The 27,526-nt window shown below is 39.9% G+C and overlaps 1 protein-coding gene across 2 annotated transcripts in view; it reads right to left on the bottom strand.

The window, feature by feature from the left end:
• Positions 1-26,067, bottom strand: part of LOC142488069 (tyrosinase-like) — a 38,437-nt gene extending 12,370 nt beyond the window's left edge. For both annotated transcript variants that reach the window (XM_075588441.1, XM_075588442.1), the window contains exons 1-2: positions 25,910-26,067; positions 15,340-16,167 (exon numbers count right to left, since the gene is read on the bottom strand). In XM_075588441.1, coding sequence (XP_075444556.1) covers positions 15,340-16,143 — 804 coding nt within the window. In that variant the 5' untranslated portion in view covers positions 16,144-16,167; positions 25,910-26,067. The remainder of the gene's footprint in view (positions 1-15,339; positions 16,168-25,909) is intronic.
• Between the last annotated feature and the right edge of the window lie 1,459 nt (positions 26,068-27,526).

Here is a 27,526-nt window from a genome sequence, read left to right as displayed (position 1 = left end):
CACACAAACAAACAAATACATACATACATACATACATACACACACACACACACACACACACACACACACACACACACACACACACACACAAACAAATACATACATACATACATACATACATACATACATACATACATACACACATAAACACACAAATATATACACACACACATAAACACACAAATACATACATACATACACACACACATAAACACACAAATACATACATACATACACACACACATAAACACACAAATACATACATAAACACACACATAAACACACAAATATATACATACATACACACACACATAAACACACAAACACATACATACATACATACATACTGTGACATAGTCCAAAGATGTTAGGCAGCTTTCTGCCCCATTTTAGAGCAGAAAGTGCAGGAATAGTTAAAAATGATCCGTTCCACAGCTTCCCATTAACTCAGGCAGCTGGATGGAAAATCCAGACCACAGATTACAATGGCTCTAGTTCTCCCTCACCTGCTCTTCTAATAACATGCACAGGTATTTAGAGCAGAGAGGTTTTGCATTTCACTCTCTCTCCTTAGAGCCTGGAGGCTGGGGGTATCGCTGCTCCCCTGTTTCCAGTTTCGGGGTTGACGGCCCCTCCAAGTATCACAGTACCAGAGGATTTGCCTGGACACGGGACCGAGTTCCCACCACGAACAGATAAGACCAAACAAATGTTTACTGCTGTTGCTAAAAGACTGTGCTGTATCTAAGTGACCCTAAATGAGAGAGCATTGTTTTAAGCTGGGGAACCAGGTTAGTTGGCCAGCAGCTGTTAGAGAGACTGATTCTATGTGTAGTTAGATCCCTGAAAGGGATAGGATTTTGTTTATATAATTTGGTTTCTTTTTACTTGAAATAACAGTGTGGGAAATACTGTAACAATGAAATGAGTGAACTGCTGAATGAAAGTATCTGAGTACCTCTAACCTACACATGTTAAAGCTGCAGTACCTTACTTGGATGAAAATAAAGCAGGCAGAAGCCTGAGTTAAGCAGCATAATACTTTGCATGATCCTGTTTTTGTATTAAATAACCCTAGAAGACTGTGTCGGGAAGAACCCAGACAGACGTCAGCACTACAAAAGAGGGGCGTTTGTCACATATGGTGGAGAATGCGGGTCGACACTAAAAAGTCTGTGGGTTTGCAAATAAATGCGGGGGTTTAAAATGGCCGCCGAGCTGAACTAAAGTACAGATGCTATGAGTGAAGTCTGTCCCACTGTGTATATCAGTTGTGCTTCTAGCATACACAGAGAATGTGCGAAGTGTGGATGCAATAGCACCCTGAACCCAAACAGAAAACCAAAATGTTTTGCTGAAGAAAAAAAAAAAAAAATTGCATCTAGCAAGTGCTGTTTGTAAAGCTAATGCCTTTTGCTGAAGTGAGTGAATTTGCAGCTAGCAAGTGCTGTATGTAAACTGCTGAAGTGAGTGAAATTGCAGCTAGCAAATTGTCCCTGCCGGGTTTCTAAAATGGCCGACGTGAAATGTTTGTTTTGTAATGTACATAATCATGAAAAACAGTGTCCCTTCAGGCCATACGATGATGATGATGATGATGATGACGACTCGTATGTGGCCCCTGGAGGAGAGCCGTACCCACAGATGAATTTAGTATGCTGGGCCTGTCATAAAGTAGGTCACATGGAAGATGTGTGCCCCAAAATTTTCAAAGACAAACAGCTGCAAAAGCAAGCAACGCCCTATGTGTGCAAGCAAGATGTGGAAGCTGATACCAGTGAGCGTGTGCCCAGTACCACTGATATCTCTGGAGCTAATAAAGCAAAAAGAAAAAAGAAGAAAAAGAAAACTGTCCCTCAAGTCACAGGGGAAGTGACCGAGCCACTTGAACCTGCGCTGTCAGGACATGCGTCAGAAAGGCGCCGAGATGTGCTGCAGACCGGAGTGATCGGCAGAATTGTCACGGGAACAGTGGCAAAGGAAAAGGAGGAGCAAAGGGAAGCTGAATCCTTGAACCAGGATAAAGAGGCTTTGGTTTCTGCACTCCAAGCTGCCCGCCATAATTATGAAGTCCTGTGGCAGGATTTGGTGAAGGAGCGAGAATGTTGGAAGAAGGAGCAAGAATCTAACAATAAGGTGCGAGAAGCGAACGCCGAGTTACAGAGGTGTATACTTCCAGCTTTACAAGAGCACGAGGCTTTGAAGAAAACAGAGTCTCTCTTACGGAGTGAGCTGGAAGAGGTGACGACTAGTCTGGAAAAGGCCAACACCGTAATTGTCACCATGGATGAAAAACAGATTAAGTCTGACAAATTGATTGCTATCCTAAAACAGAAATACGGGAAGGCTCTACAAGAGGTTCATGCGCTCAGCACAGAGGTGCAACACTTGCGCCTGGAGGGCCACGGTCTGAACACAGAGCTGGGAATGTTGAAGCAAACCCATGAGATTGCCCTAAGTGAGTTAGAGACTGTAAAGCAAGAAAATGAGACTCTGAAATTGGAAAATTCAGATTTGACTGACCAAGCAGAAAAAATAAAGAAACAGTTGACTCAGGAAAAATTAGAAGTGCAGGAAGCACTGATGCACACTCAGAGCCAGCACCAGGAAGAAATGGACGCTCTGAGAACAGAATTGCGAGATGTATGCACAAAACAGAATTCTCTCGTGGAGGAACTTAACATTTTGAAAAAGGAGAAAAGCATTAGAATAATTCAGAAGCACTGCAAAGCTCTTATCCAAGGAAGAAGGGAAAGAGAAAATTATCAGCGTAAACGTGCCGCAACTATCATCCTACAGGCTGCCTACAGAGGGATGAAAATTCGTGTGTTCAATCACCGGAATAAAGCAGCCTGTGTTCTTCAATCATTCTACCGTGCCCGCATGGTACGAAACAGGTTCCTCATTATGAAAGGAGCAACTATAAAAATCCAGTCTCTGACTAGGATGACACAGAACAGGATTCGCTATCAAACCCTGAGAAATGCGTCACTGGTTATCCAGCGGTACTTCCGCCTGAATAAATGTAGACCTCAGGAAAGAGAGGTCCAAGACTACATGCCTGCCGGCTGCAAAGGTAAAATGCCACAGGGTACAGCCGGAGTTAGTGAGAGCCCCATCAAGGTGAAGGTGCTCCAGGTAATCAGTGCTTCATCTTCTAAATACCATATAATTGCCCCAAAGGAAAAATCCCAAATCTCTGTGAGTGATGGTCATGAGAAAATACATGGCAGTAAGAAGTACCATAAAGGTTCAAAGGTCGCAAATCAAAAGCGACGAAGGTCAACGCTGGCCTTGAATTTTTCCGGATCTCGCCACTCTGGGCCACAATATAAAGACAAAGACTATCCGGGCCCAGAGTTCCGTCAGAAGCTAAAGAAACAGTCCAGTCATTTGCAGTTTGCAGCGGCCTATGAAATAAAGTCAGGAAATGTAATGGACTGGAAGTCAAAGAAAAAAAAAATGTGTTTGGGGAATTGACCGATATTTTTTTTTTTGTTATTACACGTGTGGACTATGTCACGGACACTTAACTATGCAAATAAGCTATTGTAGTTAAGGTATATTAGGCCTCTAGAATAAGCATTTTGTCCAGGGTACAGTGTTATATTGGTTCTCTGTGTTGAAAATGTAGCTAAACTACAAATTAATATACAGGGTTGATGGCCCTTTCAGTTGGTAAATTATATAATGAAGTTCATATTCGTGTCATGTGAATACTTAATGTTGTACTGAGGAGTTAGCTCAAGTATTTCAGGTAGGATGCTCACCCCAGTGAGGTCCATGGCCGCTCACCCCAGTAGGTGTGAGCTGGGGAGGGGGATATGTGACATAGTCCAAAGATGTTAGGCAGCTTTCTGCCCCATTTTAGAGCAGAAAGTGCAGGAATAGTTAAAAATGATCCGTTCCACAGCTTCCCATTAACTCAGGCAGCTGGATGGAAAATCCAGACCACAGATTACAATGGCTCTAGTTCTCCCTCACCTGCTCTTCTAATAACATGCACAGGTATTTAGAGCAGAGAGGTTTTGCATTTCACTCTCTCTCCTTAGAGCCTGGAGGCTGGGGGTATCGCTGCTCCCCTGTTTCCAGTTTCGGGGTTGACGGCCCCTCCAAGTATCACAGTACCAGAGGATTTGCCTGGACACGGGACCGAGTTCCCACCACGAACAGATAAGACCAAACAAATGTTTACTGCTGTTGCTAAAAGACTGTGCTGTATCTAAGTGACCCTAAATGAGAGAGCATTGTTTTAAGCTGGGGAACCAGGTTAGTTGGCCAGCAGCTGTTAGAGAGACTGATTCTATGTGTAGTTAGATCCCTGAAAGGGATAGGATTTTGTTTATATAATTTGGTTTCTTTTTACTTGAAATAACAGTGTGGGAAATACTGTAACAATGAAATGAGTGAACTGCTGAATGAAAGTATCTGAGTACCTCTAACCTACACATGTTAAAGCTGCAGTACCTTACTTGGATGAAAATAAAGCAGGCAGAAGCCTGAGTTAAGCAGCATAATACTTTGCATGATCCTGTTTTTGTATTAAATAACCCTAGAAGACTGTGTCGGGAAGAACCCAGACAGACGTCAGCACTACAAAAGAGGGGCGTTTGTCACAATACATACACACACAAATACATACACACATAAACACACAAATACATACATACATACACACATAAACACACAAATACATACATACATACACACACATAAACACACAAATACATACATACATACACACATAAACACACAAATACATACATACATACATACACACACACATAAACACACAAATACATACACACATACCCACATAAACACACAAATACATACATACATACATACATACACACACACACATAAACACACAAATACTGCACCGACACACTTTATTCGAGCAAATACCCGGTATGTACCTGGCAGATACCTGGAATGCGCCGCTCCTCACCTCTGACAAGCCCCGTTGCGTTTGCCTTCCCAGCCTGGGTTCATGCCTGGCTGACGGGCGGCTGATCTGTTAAATGATAATGATTAGGATTTAATAGGCTGCAATGCTTCGCGTGTCTACCAGATGGCATAAATTCATGAATTGTAATGCAGTATATATATATATACTGTGCAGTATTGCAGCCAGCGGGAATAAAATGCTTCAATCCCTGCCTAGAAAATAACCCAATATACTCGGGCAGAAAACAGTCACAAACCTCAATACACCCGGGTATACCCGAATTCGTGGGACTAGCCGAGCTCGAATAAAGTGTGTCGCCAGTGTACATACATACATACACACACACACACACACACACACACACACATAAACACACAAATACATACATACATACATACATACATACACACATAAACACACAAATACATACATACATACACACATAAACACACAAATATATACATACATACACACATAAACACACAAATACATACATACATACACACATAAACACACAAATACATACATACATACATACATACATACATACATACACACATAAACACACAAATATATACACACACACATAAACACACAAATACATACATACATACACACACACACACACATAAACACACAAATACATACATACATACACACATAAACACACAAATACATACATACATACACACATAAACACACAAATACATACATACATACATACATACATACATACATACACACATAAACACACAAATAAAGCATACATAAATACATACATACACACACACATAAACACACAAATACATACATACATACACACATAAACACACAAATACATACATACATACATACATATATACACACACACACATAAACACACAAATACATACATACATACACACACACATAAACACACAAATACATACATACATACACACACACATAAACACACAAATACATACATACATACACACATAAACACACACATACATACATACATACACACACACACACACACATAAACACACAAATACATACATACACACATAAACACACAAATACATACATACACACACACACATAAACACACAAATACATACATTCACACACATAAACACACAAATACATACATACATACACACATAAACACACAAATACATACATACATACACACATAAACACACAAATACATACATACATAAACACACAAATACATACATACATATACACACACATAAACACACAAATACATACATACATAAACACACAAATACACACACACACACACACATAAACACACAAATACATACATACACACACACACACACATAAACACACAAATACATACATACACACATAAACACACTAATACATACATACACACACACACACACACACACACACACACACACACACACACACACACACACACACACACACACACACACACACACACACACACACACACACATAAACACACAAATACATACATACATACATACATACATACATACATACACACACACATAAACACACAAATACATACATACATACACACACACATAAACACACAAATATATACATACATACACACATAAACACACAAATACATATATACATACATACATACACACACACACATAAACACACAAATACATACATACATACACACATAAACACACAAATACATACATACACACATAAACACACAAATACATATATACATATATACATACACACACACACATAAACACACAAATACATACATACATACACACATAAACACACAAATACATATATACATACATATATACACACACATATAAACACACAAATACATACATACATACATACACACATAAACACACAAATACATACATACACACATAAACACACAAATACATATATACATATATACATACACACACACACATAAACACACAAATACATACATACATACACACATAAACACACAAATACATACATACATACACACATAAACACACAAATACATATATACATACATATATACACACACATATAAACACACAAATACATACATACATACATACACACATAAACACACAAATACATACATACACACATAAACACACAAATACATATATACATATATACATACACACACACACATAAACACACAAATACATACATACATACACACATAAACACACAAATATATACATACATACACACATAAACACACAAATACATACATACACACATAAACACACAAATACATATATACATATATACATACACACACACACATAAACACACAAATACATATATACATATATACATACACACACACACATAAACACACAAATACATACATACATACACACATAAACACACAAATACATATATACATACATATATACACACACATATAAACACACAAATACATACATACATACATACACACATAAACACACAAATACATACATACACACATAAACACACAAATACATATATACATATATACATACACACACACACATAAACACACAAATACATACATACATACACACATAAACACACAAATACATACATACATACACACATAAACACACAAATACATATATACATACATATATACACACACATATAAACACACAAATACATACATACATACATACACACATAAACACACAAATACATACATACACACATAAACACACAAATACATATATACATATATACATACACACACACACATAAACACACAAATACATACATACATACACACATAAACACACAAATATATACATACATACACACATAAACACACAAATACATACATACATACACACATAAACACACAAATACATACATACACACATAAACACACAAATACATATATACATATATACATACACACACACACATAAACACACAAATACATATATACATATATACATACACACACACACATAAACACACAAATACATACATACATACACACATAAACACACAAATATATACATACATACACACATAAACACACAAATACATACATACATACACACATAAACACACAAATACATACATACATACATACATACATACATACATACACACATAAACACACAAATATATACACACACACATAAACACACAAATACATACATACATACACACACACACACATAAACACACAAATACATACATACATACATACATACATACATACACACATAAACACACAAATACATACATACATACACACATAAACACACAAATATATACATACATACACACATAAACACACAAATACATATATACATACATATATACACACACATATAAACACACAAATACATACATACATACATACACACATAAACACACAAATACATACATACACACATAAACACACAAATACATATATACATATATACATACACACACACACATAAACACACAAATACATACATACATACACACATAAACACACAAATATATACATACATACACACATAAACACACAAATACATACATACATACACACATAAACACACAAATACATACATACATACATACACACACACATAAACACACAAATACATACACACATACCCACATAAACACACAAATACATACATACATACATACATACACACACACACATAAACACACAAATACATACATACATACACACACACACACACACACACACACACATAAACACACAAATACATACATACATACATACATACATACATACACACATAAACACACAAATACATACATACATACACACATAAACACACAAATATATACATACATACACACATAAACACACAAATACATACATACATACACACATAAACACACAAATACATACATACATACATACATACATACATACATACATACACACATAAACACACAAATATATACACACACACATAAACACACAAATACATACATACATACACACACACACACATAAACACACAAATACATACATACATACATACATACATACATACACACATAAACACACAAATACATACATACATACACACATAAACACACAAATATATACATACATACACACATAAACACACAAATACATACATACATACACACATAAACACACAAATACATACATACATACATACATACATACATACATACACACATAAACACACAAATATATACACACACACATAAACACACAAATACATACATACATACACACACACACACATAAACACACAAATACATACATACATACACACATAAACACACAAATACATACATACATACACACATAAACACACAAATACATACATACATACATACATACATACATACACACACACATAAACACACAAATAAAGCATACATAAATACATACATACACACACACATAAACACACAAATACATACATACATACACACATAAACACACAAATACATACATACATACATATATACACACACACACATAAACACACAAATACATACATACATACACACACACATAAACACACAAATACATACATACATACACACACACATAAACACACAAATACATACATACATACACACATAAACACACACATACATACATACATACACACACACACACACATAAACACACAAATACATACATACACACATAAACACACAAATACATACATACACACACACACATAAACACACAAATACATACATTCACACACATAAACACACAAATACATACATACATACACACATAAACACACAAATACATACATACATACACACATAAACACACAAATACATACATACATACATAAACACACAAATACATACATACATATACACACACATAAACACACAAATACATACATACATAAACACACAAATACACACACACACACACACATAAACACACAAATACATACATACACACACACACACACACACACACACACACACACACACACACACACATAAACACACAAATACATACATACACACATAAACACACTAATACATACATACATACACACACACACACACACACACACACACACACACACACACACACACACACACACACACACACATAAACACACAAATACATACATACATACATACATACATACATACATACATACATACACACACACATAAACACACAAATACATACATACATACATACACACACACATAAACACACAAATATATACATACATACACACATAAACACACAAATACATATATACATACATACATACACACACACACATAAACACACAAATACATACATACATACACACATAAACACACAAATACATACATACACACATAAACACACAAATACATATATACATATATACATACACACACACACATAAACACACAAATACATACATACATACACACATAAACACACAAATACATATATACATACATATATACACACACATATAAACACACAAATACATACATACATACATACACACATAAACACACAAATACATACATACACACATAAACACACAAATACATATATACATATATACATACACACACACATAAACACACAAATACATACATACATACACACATAAACACACAAATATATACATACATACACACATAAACACACAAATACATATATACATATATACATACACACACACACATAAACACACAAATACATACATACATACACACATAAACACACAAATATATACATACATACACACATAAACACACAAATACATACATACATACACACATAAACACACAAATACATACATACATACATACATACATACATACATACATACATACATACATACATACACACATAAACACACAAATATATACACACACACATAAACACACAAATACATACATACATACACACACACATAAACACACAAATACATACATACATACACACATAAACACACAAATACATACATACATACACACATAAACACACAAATAAAGCATACATAAATACATACATACACACACACATAAACACACAAATACATACATACATACACACATAAACACACAAATACATACATACATACATACATATATACACACACACACATAAACACACAAATACATACATACATACACACACACATAAACACACAAATACATACATACATACACACACACACATAAACACACAAATACATATATACATACATACATACACACACAAATACATACATACATACATACATACATACATACACACACACATAAACACACAAATAAAGCATACATAAATACATACATACACACACACATAAACACACAAATACATACATACATACACACATAAACACACAAATACATACATACATACATATATACACACACACACATAAACACACAAATACATACATACATACACACACACATAAACACACAAATACATACATAAACACACACATAAACACACAAATATATACATACATACACACACACATAAACACACAAACACATACATACATACATACATACATATATACACACACACACATAAACACACAAATACATACATACATACACACATAAACACACAAATACATACATACATACATACATACATACATACACACACACATAAACACACAAATAAAGCATACATAAATACATACATACACACACACATAAACACACAAATACATACATACATACACACATAAACACACAAATACATACATACATACATATATACACACACACACATAAACACACAAATACATACATACATACACACACACATAAACACACAAATACATACATACATACACACACACATAAACACACAAATACATACATACATACACACATAAACACACACATACATACATACATACACACACACACACACATAAACACACAAATACATACATACACACATAAACACACAAATACATACATACACACACACACATAAACACACAAATACATACATTCACACACATAAACACACAAATACATACATACATACACACATAAACACACAAATACATACATACATACACACATAAACACACAAATACATACATACATACATAAACACACAAATACATACATACATATACACACACATAAACACACAAATACATACATACATAAACACACAAATACACACACACACACACACATAAACACACAAATACATACATACACACACACACACACACACACACACACACACACACACACACACACATAAACACACAAATACATACATACACACATAAACACACTAATACATACATACATACACACACACACACACACACACACACACACACACACACACACACACACACACACACATAAACACACAAATACATACATACATACATACATACATACATACATACATACATACACACACACATAAACACACAAATACATACATACATACATACACACACACATAAACACACAAATATATACATACATACACACATAAACACACAAATACATATATACATACATACATACACACACACACATAAACACACAAATACATACATACATACACACATAAACACACAAATACATACATACACACATAAACACACAAATACATATATACATATATACATACACACACACACATAAACACACAAATACATACATACATACACACATAAACACACAAATACATATATACATACATATATACACACACATATAAACACACAAATACATACATACATACATACACACATAAACACACAAATACATACATACACACATAAACACACAAATACATATATACATATATACATACACACACACATAAACACACAAATACATACATACATACACACATAAACACACAAATATATACATACATACACACATAAACACACAAATACATATATACATATATACATACACACACACACATAAACACACAAATACATACATACATACACACATAAACACACAAATATATACATACATACACACATAAACACACAAATACATACATACATACACACATAAACACACAAATACATACATACATACATACATACATACATACATACATACATACATACATACATACACACATAAACACACAAATATATACACACACACATAAACACACAAATACATACATACATACACACACACATAAACACACAAATACATACATACATACACACATAAACACACAAATACATACATACATACACACATAAACACACAAATAAAGCATACATAAATACATACATACACACACACATAAACACACAAATACATACATACATACACACATAAACACACAAATACATACATACATACATACATATATACACACACACACATAAACACACAAATACATACATACATACACACACACATAAACACACAAATACATACATACATACACACACACACATAAACACACAAATACATATATACATACATACATACACACATAAACACACAAATACATACATACATACATACATACACACACACACACATAAACTCACAAATACATACATACACACATAAACACACAAATACATACATACACACACACATAAACACACAAATACATACATTCACACACATAAACACACAAATACATACATACATACACACATAAACACACAAATACATACATACATACACACATAAACACACAAATACATACATACATACATAAACACACAAATACATACATACATATACACACACATAAACACACAAATACATACATACATAAACACACAAATACACACACACACACACATAAACACACAAATACATACATACATACACACACACACACACACATACACACATAAACACACAAATACATACATACACACATAAACACACTAATACATACATACATACATACACACACACACACACACACACACACACACACACACACACACACACACACACACACATAAACACACAAATACATACATACATACATACATACATACACACACACATAAACACACAAATACATACATACATACATACACACACACATATATACATACATACACACATAAACACACAAATACATATATACATACATACATACACACACACACATAAACACACAAATACATATATACATACATACATACACACACACACATAAACACACAAATACATACATACATGCACACATAAACACACAAATACATACATACACACATAAACACACAAATACATATATACATATACAGTATACATACACACACACACATAAACACACAAATACATACATACATACACACATAAACACACAAATACATATATACATACATATATACACACACATATAAACACACAAATACATACATACATACATACACACATAAACACACAAATACATACATACACACATAAACACACAAATACATATATACATATTTACATACACACACATAAACACACAAATACATACATACATACACACATAAACACACAAATACATACATACATACATACACACATAAACACACAAATATATACATACATACACACATAAACAAACAAATACATACATACATACATACACACATAAACACACAAATACATACATACACACATAAACACACAAATACATATATACATATATACATACACACACATAAACACACAAATACATACATACATACACACATAAACAAACAAATACATACATACATACAGTACACACATAAACACACAAATACATATATACATACATACACACACACACACATCTATATACATTTCAGCGGCGGTAGTGGCGCAAATTCTTGATTTTCCAGTCTTCTCCCTCGCCGGTCGGCTCCCTGCTCCCTGCCGCGCGTGCGGCCCTTGTATAGAAGGGCTAACTAACCTCAGCCACCTATATCTGCCACGCGCACGCAAAGCACAGCAAGCGCGCCCTCTATAGAACAGCCCTTATAGAAAAAAAGAGATAAGGATACAGAATCCTTCTGGTACGTGACCTATGAGGTTGAAGGTGATGTAACTGGCTGAGTGCACCTCAGCGGCAGGGTACAAATTAGGTAGTTTGTCAAAATGAGACAAACTAAGATGTTCCCGGACTCTCCATCCATACCGTATAACTATAGAATTACATAGGTACATGACTCATGTTTGGTGTTCAGGGACACATAGGTAAAACATTGGTTTAATATCTCTGCTTTCACCTTATCACTAATAATATTCTGGCCGATTGATCCCTGAAAGGGGCCTCTGTTCTAATCCTTTCAGTATTCATGTACTTGGGATTGATTTCACTTTAAATTGCAACCTCTTTATTTCTAATGTTTGCCGTTCTGATGGCCCTTTTGCCATTTCTGTTTGAAGTTGGGAATTAGAAATAAAATATCACTCACCCTCCAGGAAGCAAAGTAGGAAGATGGGTCAAGGTTCCCCTGCACATCGTTTTTTCCCATGAAGTTGTTAGTACAGATTGAGCAGTTCTTCTCTCCGCGCCAATCATAATATGGAAGAGCAAAGTCTTCATCATTGGTCAAGAGCTGGATTTGTCTCTCTAAAAAGAGGAGACCAAGACGGTGCCAGCCAGGAAAAGCAGGACCTCGATGGGCATAGGTATGTGAAAGATCAAAGGAGCTAGGTGTCATGATTGCATGCGTAGAGTAGTAATGAATCCAGGCGAAGACATTATAGATGGTAGCATCCACAAAGCGATACGTGCTTCGGTCATGTCTGTCTCCAGTGGTCAGGACAACAAAGTCTTTGCTCTTTGTGGTCTTCGCAAGTTGCAAATAACTAAAGAATTTTTTCCTCTCCGGTAACGACAGCTCCCGGATCTCTCTCCGAACCACAGTCTTTACCAGGTCACATTCCTCTCCATGGAAGCCGTTTCTGCAGTCACCGCAGTTGAAACCGCCGTAGGTTCTGAAGCATTCACATGTTCTGTTAAAATAGTCTCGGGGCCAGTTCAGGCGGTCATCATCATACTGGGGGACTCTAGCTGCAAAGCGAATTGGAAATTGGACATTTGTCACCCAGTTCCGACATATACCCCTCCCTGAGAGGGAACCACAGGGACTTCCATCCTCCCAGGCCGGGCAGCAGCTCTTGTCCCTTAAAGCTTCATCTGTGGTGCAGACTCTGGGGAACTGGCTGTGCACTGCGCTGAAGCAGAGGGTGAGGAAGGTACAGAGGAGAAGCATGGCTTCCTACAGCTACCAGCGATCCTATGTGTGGAGAGAGAGAGAGAGATTACTGTAGGTTCATGGTCAGTGCAACCACTCGCAGACCTAGATGGTCACCTAGGACGTCCCATTTTGAAGGGGGGGTGTGGGAGGCCAGGAGCAGAGCAGGCTGCTTTCCCAAGCTGCTGTCACACTCCACTGCAGAGTACCAATAACCTGCTCCCATGCTGCACATCACTATCCAGGATAAAAAAAATTGGGTTTAGGAGTGAAAGAGAGGTGGGTAAGTGAGAGGGGAGAGGGTGACAGAGAGAAGGGAGGGATTGAGAGAGAGAGGTGAGGGGGGAGTGAGAGAGAGGGAAGGGAGTGAGAGAGATGAGAAGGGTGTGAAATAAAGGGGAGTGGGTGAGAGGGGAGTGAAAGAGGGCTAGGGTGGGAGAGAAGGTTTGGGGAGTGATAGAGAGGGTGTGTGGGGGAGAGGGGCTGTGAGAGAGGAGGAGGAGAGGGGGGAGAGATAGGGAAAGGGGGAGAGAGGGGTGGGGGTGGGAGAGAGAGGGATGAGGGGTGAGAGGGATGGGGTTGAGATAGAGGGGGAGTGAGAGAGGGGTAAAGGGGAGGGAGAGGTGTGTGGGGTGAGAAAAAGGGGTGGGGGAGAGAGAGAGGTGTGGGAGAGAGAGAGAGGGTTGAGAGGCAAAATAAAGAGTAGTGGGAAGGCATGAGAGAGGAGTGAGGAGGGTAGCACGTGGGGAGAGGTTGGTGAGGAGGCCGGGTCGGTGCAAGCACTTGGCAGCATAAGGTGGCACATTTTGTGGGGGGCAGAGGATGAGGCGAGGAATGGCGGTGGTGTGACTCACGGGAGCAGAACAGTTGCAGAGCGGAGGAGGAAATGTGCACTGCAGAGGAGGAGGGCAATGGAATCTGTGGCATAGGACACCCCACCACTCCGACCTCGGAGACCTGGAAGAAAGTGAGAACTTCCAGTGCCAGGGAGGACCTCTTCAGCCAGGTTAGGAATTTTAACTAGGGGGAGGGGTGAGAGAGGATGAAGGGGGTGAGAGAGGATGATGGTGGTGAGAGAGGATGAAGAGGCGATTAACAGGCATGAGAGTATGAAAAGGGGTGAGGGAATGAGAATGATGGGGGTGATAGGGAGAGGAAAAGAGGGGGGGGTGGCGGGCACACGGCTGAAGGTTAGCCTAGGGTGACAAATACTCTTGCACCAGCCTTGAGTAGGTTATATAGATGACTCTGTGAAACCTCTCCTGCCCCAGGAGACAGAGGACATGTCTGATGCCAGTTCCATAATGTCCTTTGGTAGGAGCACTCAATGTGCCATGGTATACGTGCCCACGGGAGCATGACAAACGAAATCCAGGAGGATCAGTATCTAGCATAAATCATAAAAGCGTAGGCACTCACACGGTCTTGTAATTTATACAAAATATTAATGTTTAACACAAAAGAATGCCTTTTTGGTTATTGATTGATATTTTTAACATTATGAGACACTCTTAGTGGTTACACTTTTGTGAAGCCAGCGTCAGATAATAGGGCAATCATGGGAGGAAGGAAGGGCCGGCAGTGTGGAGCTTACCTTACCTTAACTACATGCTCTTGTCCTTGCCTCCCACATAACACTTCTACTCCTTCTGGTGTTAACCCCTCCAACCTCATACCCATCCCCTGCCACCCTCCGTCCTCTCTCCCTTTCTCCTGTGCCCTTTGGAATGCTCGCTCCCTCTCTAACAAGCTCCTCTCTGTGCGTGACTTCTTTCTCTCTCACTCTCTGCTCCACTTTGCTATAACTGAGTGTCACGGTAGTCCAGGACTTTTAACACATTTATATTTAAGGGATAAGTCAATAGGCAAAACACAATAATGAAATAATATGAGGTTTATTTGGATAAGACCTTGGAAACACACAGAAATACAAAATACAAAGAATATACACACTTACTAGGGTCTGGGGTTAAAAAGTAGACGTTCCTAGGTGCAAAGAGCCTGCTTCAGCAAAGGCTGACCTTGATAGGACCCTTGTCCTGGACCAAAATCAAGCCTGCTTGCTTGGCCTCTCCCTGCTTCCCTGTGTGAATAGCTCTTTTATTTCAGAAGCACCTTTGAGAGGCCCGCCAGCAGCTGCATGTCTTCAGACCTCCAACAGGTAAAAGAGAGAGAGCTGCTTTACTGCTCTTCCTTATATAGGGCTTGCTGCCTGTCTAATACACTGAGGGGGCTGGCAGCCAATTAGGTCACGGATTGTGATTGTGCAAAGACTTTCTAATCTAGATATCCTGCTCACCAAATGGTTCTCCCCCCTCTCCCTGTACCAGAACCTGCATGTCTCTTGCAATTAACACAGGGAATCCCTATACCTAAGCTGATGGCATTGAAATACTAATTCACATGTGGCTGCCTTTTGTCACCAAACTGTTTTTTCCTCACAGTACAAACACAAAATGCATTGTAGTTTTAAAAAACAGCAAAACTAACCTTTGGTCCCTAGAGCTTGCACTCCACCATTTGGACCTAAAATGTGGGGATTCTAAAACCTTGCTGGCAGGCCATACAGGTTAAAATATCCCCCTTTCCCTCATGTTCCAGAAGTCTCTGCCCTGCAGCTATTTCTCATAAGAGGCCACCCATACAAGCCAACCCACTTATAAGCTTGCACAGGCAGCTACGGGACCATGAGTCAAAGGGAATACACAGAGAATGCATTAACTAGCCCACTGGGATTACACAGTTAACCCCACACATACAGTTCCTAGCTTATAACCCTATGGGGGACAGTATAAGGGGAACAAAATTACAGGGCTACACAGTAAGGTACAATATTAGACCCAAGAGCTGACACTCCCAGCTCCACCTTTATTAATGAAGGCCAGCTATGCCCTACCACACACTGAGATCTGGCTCACTCAGTCTGACTCCGTCTGAATCTGCACGGTAAGAGCTGCCCTCTTTATGGTGGCCTTTCTTTTTCCCACACTCTGCACCCTGATGGCAGGGATGGGGGCGTGGGGCTCCTCCTCTCCTCTTGTTTCCCTCCTTTGAGGCTCACACTATGCAGCCATGTTCTGCTCTCCCTGTCGACGTGGCGGTCATCTATCACCCACCTACCTCTACTCTTCTCCCTTCTGCCTTTCTCTCTCACTTTGAATCCTGGCTCTCTTGCTTTCTCTCCTCAGACTCCCCTGTTCTTCTCCTTGGGGACTTCAATTGCCACATTGATGACCCCTCTCTCTCTTGGGCCTCCCGCTTTCTCTCTCTCTAACCTCTTCTTTTGGCCTCCAACAGTGAACTGCAGCCAGCACCCACAAGGATGGCCACTACCTGGATCTGGTTTTCACTAAGAACTTCTCTCTCTGATTTCTCCATTTTCCCTTTTCCTCTCTCTGACCATTATCTCATCTAATTTTCTCTCTCTCACTTCCCCCCTTCTCCAACTCCATCTACCCCTCGTTTCTGCAGAGACCTGATGTGGCGATAATATGGATTAACCAGCGCATTAATAAAGGCGATGTGCCCGGCTGTTTAGTCCTGTATCGTATTGGGGATGAAGGGGTTAAAATTGTATCCCCTTCTTATGTGTTATTCTCCCCTCTGCACCTTTTTGTCCCCCTCTTGCAGGTAATGTGTGTCTGTAATGGTAAAATATGCCTGGAGCCTGCTCACTTTGTTTTAGGCACAAGATGGTTCTGCGAGAGCCGAGCCGAGAGTTAATTGGATAAGCGTGGCTCGGTCTCTTTGTTCTACAAGAGAAGATAGGTATCCATTACTGTGGTTTGAAATGCACACACGAGGTCAAACCAATACGCGGTTTTGCGGTCGGAGCTAAAGTGGATACTTTTAAAATGTATCAATGTCTCAGTTCTCACGGCAATTGCCCTGGGAACTAGAGCACACGGTAACCGAGACCCGTAAGCGCGAGGTCAATTGGAGTCGTGTGTTGTGGTTTCTCCTCAAGTGGATATCTGTCAGAATGTATCTCATCGCTTGTTATCAGCGCTACTTGAAAGGCAGCCCGGTGCCGGCGGTTAACCGCGAGTCAATTGACGTGAGAATTCGCTGGCCACAAGGGAGGCTTTCAATTAAGCCTGCTAACTTGAGAACGGAATGGGTTAGAACCCTGAAATGTTGTATGCAGCCCGGTAATAACCCCCTGAACACACACATATAGAGAATGTAACTGTAGCATAAGTAGATCATGTATTTTTAATAAAGTGATGTTTTGCTGCAGGTTTTAAAAAGACAGGCTGGAAACTATTTGTCCTGCTGCCTTTGAAGTGTATATGTGCACATATGTTCCGGTGCATTTATAGTGTATATGTGCACATATGTTCCGGTGCATTTATAGTGTATATGTGCACATATGTTCCGGTGCATTTATAGTGTATATGTGCACATATGTTCCGGTGCATTTATAGTGTATATGTGCACATATGTTCCGGTGCATTTATAGTGTATATGTGCACATATGTTCCGGTGCATTTATAGTGTATATGTGCACATATGTTCCGGTGCATTTATAGTGTATATGTGCACATATGTTCCGGTGCATTTATAGTGTATATGTGCACATATGTTCCGGTGCATTTATAGTGTATATGTGCACATATGTTCCGGTGCATTTATAGTGTATATGTGCACATATGTTCCGGTGCATTTATAGTGTATATGTGCACATATGTTCCGGTGCATTTATAGTGTATATGTGCACATATGTTCCGGTGCATTTATAGTGTATATGTGCACATGTGTTTCAGGGCATTTAGGAGCTGGGGGTATTTTTTCTGCAACCTTCAGAGACCTCCTGTGGTGGCAGTGCCACTGAGTCTCAGAATGTGTTGCAGTTAAAAGGCCCAGACCCGCCAAGGTGCGAATTAGCCAGGATGCTGGCTGAACAGAAAATCCTGTTAGCCAGCAGGGCTAGTTCACACCTTGGGGACAAACCCTAGTCAGGGTGACGCCGGCTATGGGTGGGAGTATCCTTATGCTAAAGAGGCAAGGTGACAGGTTGACACCGGCTCAGTAGCAACAGGAAATCCCGGATGCAAGGTATGGGCAAGGTGGTGATTGGGGAAATAATTTTTCCCACGCCTGGGGTTTGAGGGCTTTGTTGGAGATAGGATGACAGACCCTATATACATGCTCCCCAAACTATCCCCATCGTCTGTCTTTCTTTCTAACATCGGAGGAAACTTTCCAAAATTTTTGCGTCCAAGTCCAACAGCCTGCAATTCCAGAAGATAACGAATTATTTCCAACGTAACAAGAAGTACATCCCATCTTCAGGAATTCGTTTGTGCTGGGGGTTCTCTAACTAACCCCACGGACTCAGAATGGACATTTCGTTTTCAAAGGATATATGGGCTCTGTTTCTTGCGCCCCTTGCAAACGGACAGCAAGTTTAAAACACATTTTTCCTGTGGATCCCGTTCATTGGACAATTTCCCCTATTCCTATCCCAGTAAGTGTAATTATTAAGTGTATTCTGCAGTTGTCAGGTATTTGCCTATCAAGGGAATAAATCTCAGTTTATTTTGCTCAACTTGTTCTGCTCAATTGGGATCCACAGAAATATAAATTTGTTAATAAGTGCGTCCATCGTGACACCTGCGTTCTATTAAACTATCAGTTTTTAATTACACTTTACGCTCCTCTCTCCTCTCTTACTATTGCTCCAGACCCTGACAACCTGGTCAGGAACTACAACTTTTCCCTATCCTCCTCTCTTGATCTACATGCCCTGTTTTCTCTCTGTCGCACCCGTCTTTCTAACCCCAGACTTTGGCTAAATTTACACACGTGTATGCTGCGTTCCTCCACTCGTTCGTCTGAATGACTCTGGCAGACTTCCTTCACTACAAATTTATGCTATCCAGTTTCAACTCTGAACTCTCTCACGCTAAACAAACCTACTTTTCTTCACTAATCAATATGCAAAAGTCTAACCCACACAGACTCTTCTCTGTCTTTGAATCCCTACTCAGACCACCCTCTTCTGCCTGTATTTCTTCCTGCAACTCACCTCCGGACTTTGTGACTATTTTAAATAAATGGTGCAATCCATACATCGGGACATCCCCTTTTTATCCTCCTATCATCCTACACCTCTTCCTAACTCTCCTCCTGCCTTCCTCAACTCTTTTTCATTTGTCACAGAGGAGAAAGTATCATTGCTGATCTCCTCTTCTCCCTCTATCACTTGACCTCTTGAACCCATTCCCTCCCTAAAACCTCTTGCTCCTACTATAATCCCTACACTCAAACAAATGTTTAATTCCTCCCTCTACTCTAGTATCTTTCCCTCCTCCTTTAAACATGCAACAGTTAAACTATACCATTACTCAAAAACAGCAAGCTTGACCCGACCTGTCATTCTTAATATCATCCTTTCTCCCTCCTGCCTCTAAACTCCTTGAGCGTCTTGTATTCTCTCGTTTGCTCAATTTTCTCAAGACCTATTGTCTCCTAGGCCCTCTACAATCTGGCTTCCGCACTGCTCACTCCACGGAAACAGCCCTCACTAAAATAACTAATGACCTCCATGCTGCCAAGGATTGAGGTCATTATACTCTGTTCATATTACTTGACTTCTCTGCAGCATTTGCTACTGTGGACACCCTCTCCTCCTTCACATTCTCCATACTCTTTGTATTCGTAACACAGCTCTATTCTTGATCTCATCTTACGTCTCCCTTCATACTTGCACTGCCTCTTTTGCCAACACCTCCTCCTCTATCGATCTCTCTGTGGGGGTAACCCAGGGCTCTGTCCTGGGACCTCTTTTCTTTTCTCTTTACACACTACTGTATCTCTAGGTGACCTAATCACATCTCTTGGGTTCAAATATCACCTCTATGCTGATGATACACACATTCACTTTTAAACCTGTGACCTTACACCTGCTATACAGACCAAAGTTTCTGAATATCTCTTCACTTTATCATCCTGGATGACCGACTTAATCTTAACATTAGAGAGGGAGTAACTCAGTGAGTAAAGATACTGGCTGGCACTGAGAGTTTGAAGCAGGAGAGTCTGCTTCAATTCCTGGTGCTGGCTCCTTGTGACCTTGGGCTAGTCACTTTATCTCCCTGTGCCTCAGGCACCAAAAACATAGATTGTAAGCTCCACGGGGCAGGGACCTGTGCCTGCAAAATGTCTCTGTAAAGCGCTGCGTACAACTAGCAGCGCTATACAAGAACATATTATTATTATTATTGTTATTAACGTGTCAAACACAGAGCTCCTCATATTTTCTCCCAAACCTGGCCCTACTACTTTCTTCCACATTACTGTTGGAAGTACCATCATTCATCCAGTAGCGCAAGCACGCTGCCTAGAGGTCACACTCAACTCCTCGCTCACATTCAAAACGTAGCTAAATCCTGTCATTTTTTCATCCGCAATATTACAAAGATACTGTATGCCCTTTCTGAACTAAACATAATGGTGTTCATGGCGCATTATTGATAAATAGTGCAATATACTGTGCAGACAACCCAGTGATAAAAATATAAACACTAATTACACATGTACTGCTGCTCCATGGGACCGAATCCTTTATTTATTCTTCATATGAGGTTTACCAGGAGCTTACAGCCCAGACGATTCGGTCCCATAGAGCAGCAGTACATGTGTAATTAGTGTTTATATATTTTTATCACTGGGTTGTCTACACATTATATTGCACTATTTATCAATAATGCGCCATGAACACCATTATGTTTAGTTCAGTAGTTAATGTGGTTTAGGGAAACCACAGGTGTTTAGGCCGCATTTGATTTACATTTGTTTGTTTCTCTTGTTTCTCACTGTACGCTCTTTCCTCTGTTTCTGCTAAAACTCTGACTCAGGCCCTCATTCTCTCCTGCTGTCCGGCCTTCCTGCCTCTCACCTGTCTCCCCTACAATCTATCCTAAACGCTGCTGCCAGAATCACTTCCCTCTTTCCTAAATCTGTCTCAGCGTCTCCCCTGCTGAAATCCCTCTCATGGCTTCCTATCAAATCCCGTATCTCGCACTCAATTCTCCTCCTCACTTTTAAATCTTAACACTCTTCTGCCCCTCCTTACATCTCAGCCCTAATTTCTCGCTATGCACCATCCCAGCTCTTGCATTCTGCTCAAGGATGTCTTATCTCTACCCCCTTTGTATCTAAAACCATCTCCTGCCTTAAACTCTTCTCACTGACTGCCCCACACCTCTGGAATGCCCTTCCCCTCAATACCCGACTAGCACCCTCTCTATCCAACATTAGGACCCATGTGTATGTATAGGTGCTTTATATGTAGGGGTGCTATGTATGTAGCAATGCTGTGTAAGTAGAGGCGCACTGTGTATATAGAGGTGCTGTGTGTGTGTATATAGAGGTGCACTGTGTATGTAGAGGTGCTGTGTGTATGTAGAGGTGCTGTGTGTGTGTAGAGGTGCTGTGTGTATGTAGAGGCGCTGTGTGTATGTAGAGGTGCTGTGTGTGTGTAGAGGTGCTGTATGTAGAGGCGCTGTGTGTATGTAGAGGCGCTGTGTGTATGTAGAGGTGCTGTGTGTGTGTAGAGGCGCTGTGTGTATGTAGAGGCGCTGTGTGTATGTAGAGGTGCTGTGTATGTAGAGGTGCTGTGTATGTAGAGGTGCTGTGTGTATGTAGAGGTGCTGTGTATGTAGAGGTGCTGTGTGTATGTAGAGGTGCTGTGTGTATGTAGAGGTGCTGTGTGTATGTAGAGGCGCTGTGTGTTTGTAGAGGTGCTGTGTATGTAGAGGTTCTGTGTGTGTATGTAGAGGTGCTGTGTGTGTACAGGTGCTGTGTACAGTATGTTGAGGTGCTGTGTATGTAGAGGTGCTGTGTATGTAGAGGTGCTGTCTGTATGTAGAGGTGCTGTGTATGTAGGGATGCTGTGTATGTAGAGGCGCTGTGTATGTAGAGGTACTGTGTATGTAGAGGTGCTGTGTGTGTACAGGTGCAGTGTATGTAGAGGTGCTGTGTGTATGTAGAGGCGCTGTGTGTGTATGTAGAGGTGCAGTGTATGTAGAGGTGCTGTGTGTATGTAGAGGTGCTGTGTGTATGTAGAGGCGCTGTGTGTGTATGTAGAGGTGCAGTGTATGTAGAGGTGCTGTGTGTATGTAGAGGTGCTGTGTGTGTATGTAGAGGTGCTGTGTATGTAGAGGTGCTGTGTATGTAGAGGTGCTGTGTGTATGTAGAGGTGCTGTGTATGTAGAGGCACTGTGTGTGTAGAGAAGCTGTGTGTATGTAGAGGTGCTGTGTGTATGTAGAGGGGCTGTGTGTGTAGAGAAACTGTGTGTATATAGAGATGCTGTGTTTATGTAGAGGGGCTGTGTGTGTAGAGATGCTGTGTATGTAGAGGCGCTGTGTATGTAGAGGTGCTGTGTATGTAGAGGCGGTGTGTGTATGTAGAGGTGCTGTGTGTATGTAGAGGGGCTGTGTGTGTAGAGATGCTGTGTATGTAGAGGCACTGTGTGTATGTAGAGGTGCTGTGTGTGTGTAGAGGTGCTGTGTGTATGTATAGGTGCTGTGTATGTAGAGGTGCTGTGTGTATGTAGAGGTGCTGTGTGTACAGTATGTATAGGTGCTGTGTATGTATAGGTGCTGTGTATGTAGAGGTGCTGTGTACTGTATGTAGGGGTGCTGTATATGTAGAGGCGCTGTGTGTATGTAGAGGCGCTGTGTGTATGTAGAGGTGCTGTGTGTATGTAGAGGTGCTGTGTGTATGTAGAGGCGATGTGTGTATAGGTGCTATGTATATGTACAGGTGCACTGTTACCTGTAATTTTCAGGTGCCTGTCTCCTCTCTGCCGCTGTCTCAGGACTGCCTGCTCTTTGCACTGTGGTCCTCACGTTTATAACCTCTCCGGGGAGCGGTGACAGGCGTGTATCGCCCTCAGGAGGAACACATAGGTCTGGGCACATTTGGATGCTGATTCCTCCCAAATAGCCCACACGTTGCTGGAATGATTGATGGCTCTGTATTAAAAATGTTGCAATTAGCAATAAAACTGTAACTACTTACTGTTGTATAAGATGATGCAATTAAGCTCCCACATAATTCATAAATATGCAAGAAATCAATGCCATTAAAATGCAAATACATCTTCCCTGTGTTACCACACACTGGCCCAGAGGCACAGAAGGTGCTTAGTAAGCATTAGTCCTATTCACAGTGAACGGGAGGAAAGGCGTTCTAAAGCTTAGCACCCTACTGTGGATTTAGGCCTGTAGGGGATGTGCACAGAGGGTAAAACACCGGAGATGTTTGGTGGATCGGTCACTCTCAGCAGGGGCAGCATGCAAGGCTGTCAGTATAGCGGCCCTTGTGGGTATCCCTGCGCCTGCGGTTAGGATTTAGATGCTGCCTCCTTCTCTTGGGATAAGTCTTGTCTCCCTTGGTCTGAGCATGTCTGAATTCAGCAGCAGAGGCTTCTGGGAGTTGCAGGATATATGCTGCTGCTTTGTTATTGCTTTATTCCCAGCAACACACACACAGTCCCTTTCTCTATCTCCCCTTGTGGCTGCTGTTGTCCTATCAATGTGCTGAGGACTGTTCACACAGATTCACTCAGGGATGCTACATACAGTAGGGGACTGACTAACATTCAGCAGTCCCTATCTGAGGCTGGAAGGCTAGGCTTCTTATCAACCTTTGACACAAGTCCAAAGAGAGGTACCTGTAGGCAGGGTGCTCTCCACGTCAGTCTAGGATCTGTTATGGTGTCTGTGGGGGGATCCCTGTGGTGGGTTCCAGGGACTAGTGATGCCTGGAACAGAGAGTCTCTCTTTGTCTGGGATCTCTCTAGCAGCACAGACCCGCTCTGTGCTAGAGCTCCCCAGCTGTTTGTGCAGCAGGCTTTTAAGCATGCCTGATGAGCAAGGTGGAGACTGGTCAATTAACTCCTGCTGAAATTAACCAGCTCCCTGCTGGACTCAGACTTTAATACAGAGTAGTGGCCCTGTTACATACCTCCCCTGTTTGTGAGTAGCTAGGTTTAGCCACGGCTGAAGCCCATCCCTCCACTCACTCTAGAGACGGGACTGCGGCATGGAAGAGAAAGGCTGGAGGGAGAGAGCTCTCAGTCATGATGAGATTGGAGCCCTTCCTCCAGGTGACTTTCACTCCTACCAGTAACCTTGGTTTTCACCTTTGCGCCCTTATCTGGTAGTCAGCAAATAAATAAAGGGTTGCTCTCTTGGTCCATTCATGGCCATGATATGTGACCGTGGTTCAAGAAGACACCAGTTACAAAGTTTGTGTGGCTGGTGTAGATAAGCACAGTATGTGCTTGAATTCAGCGTGTTTAAGTTGCTCTTGGAGGACTTTTCCCAAGCACAGTCTTTCCATGATGGGATTAGCTTCCTCACCTCCACAGAGGACTCCTCACTCAAG

This window comes from Ascaphus truei, chromosome 2, assembly GCF_040206685.1.
Source record: "Ascaphus truei isolate aAscTru1 chromosome 2, aAscTru1.hap1, whole genome shotgun sequence".
NCBI classification, from domain to species: domain Eukaryota; kingdom Metazoa; phylum Chordata; class Amphibia; order Anura; family Ascaphidae; genus Ascaphus; species Ascaphus truei.
The sequence above is the reverse complement of the archived record's forward strand: the minus strand, read 5'-3'. Positions and strand labels throughout refer to the sequence as shown.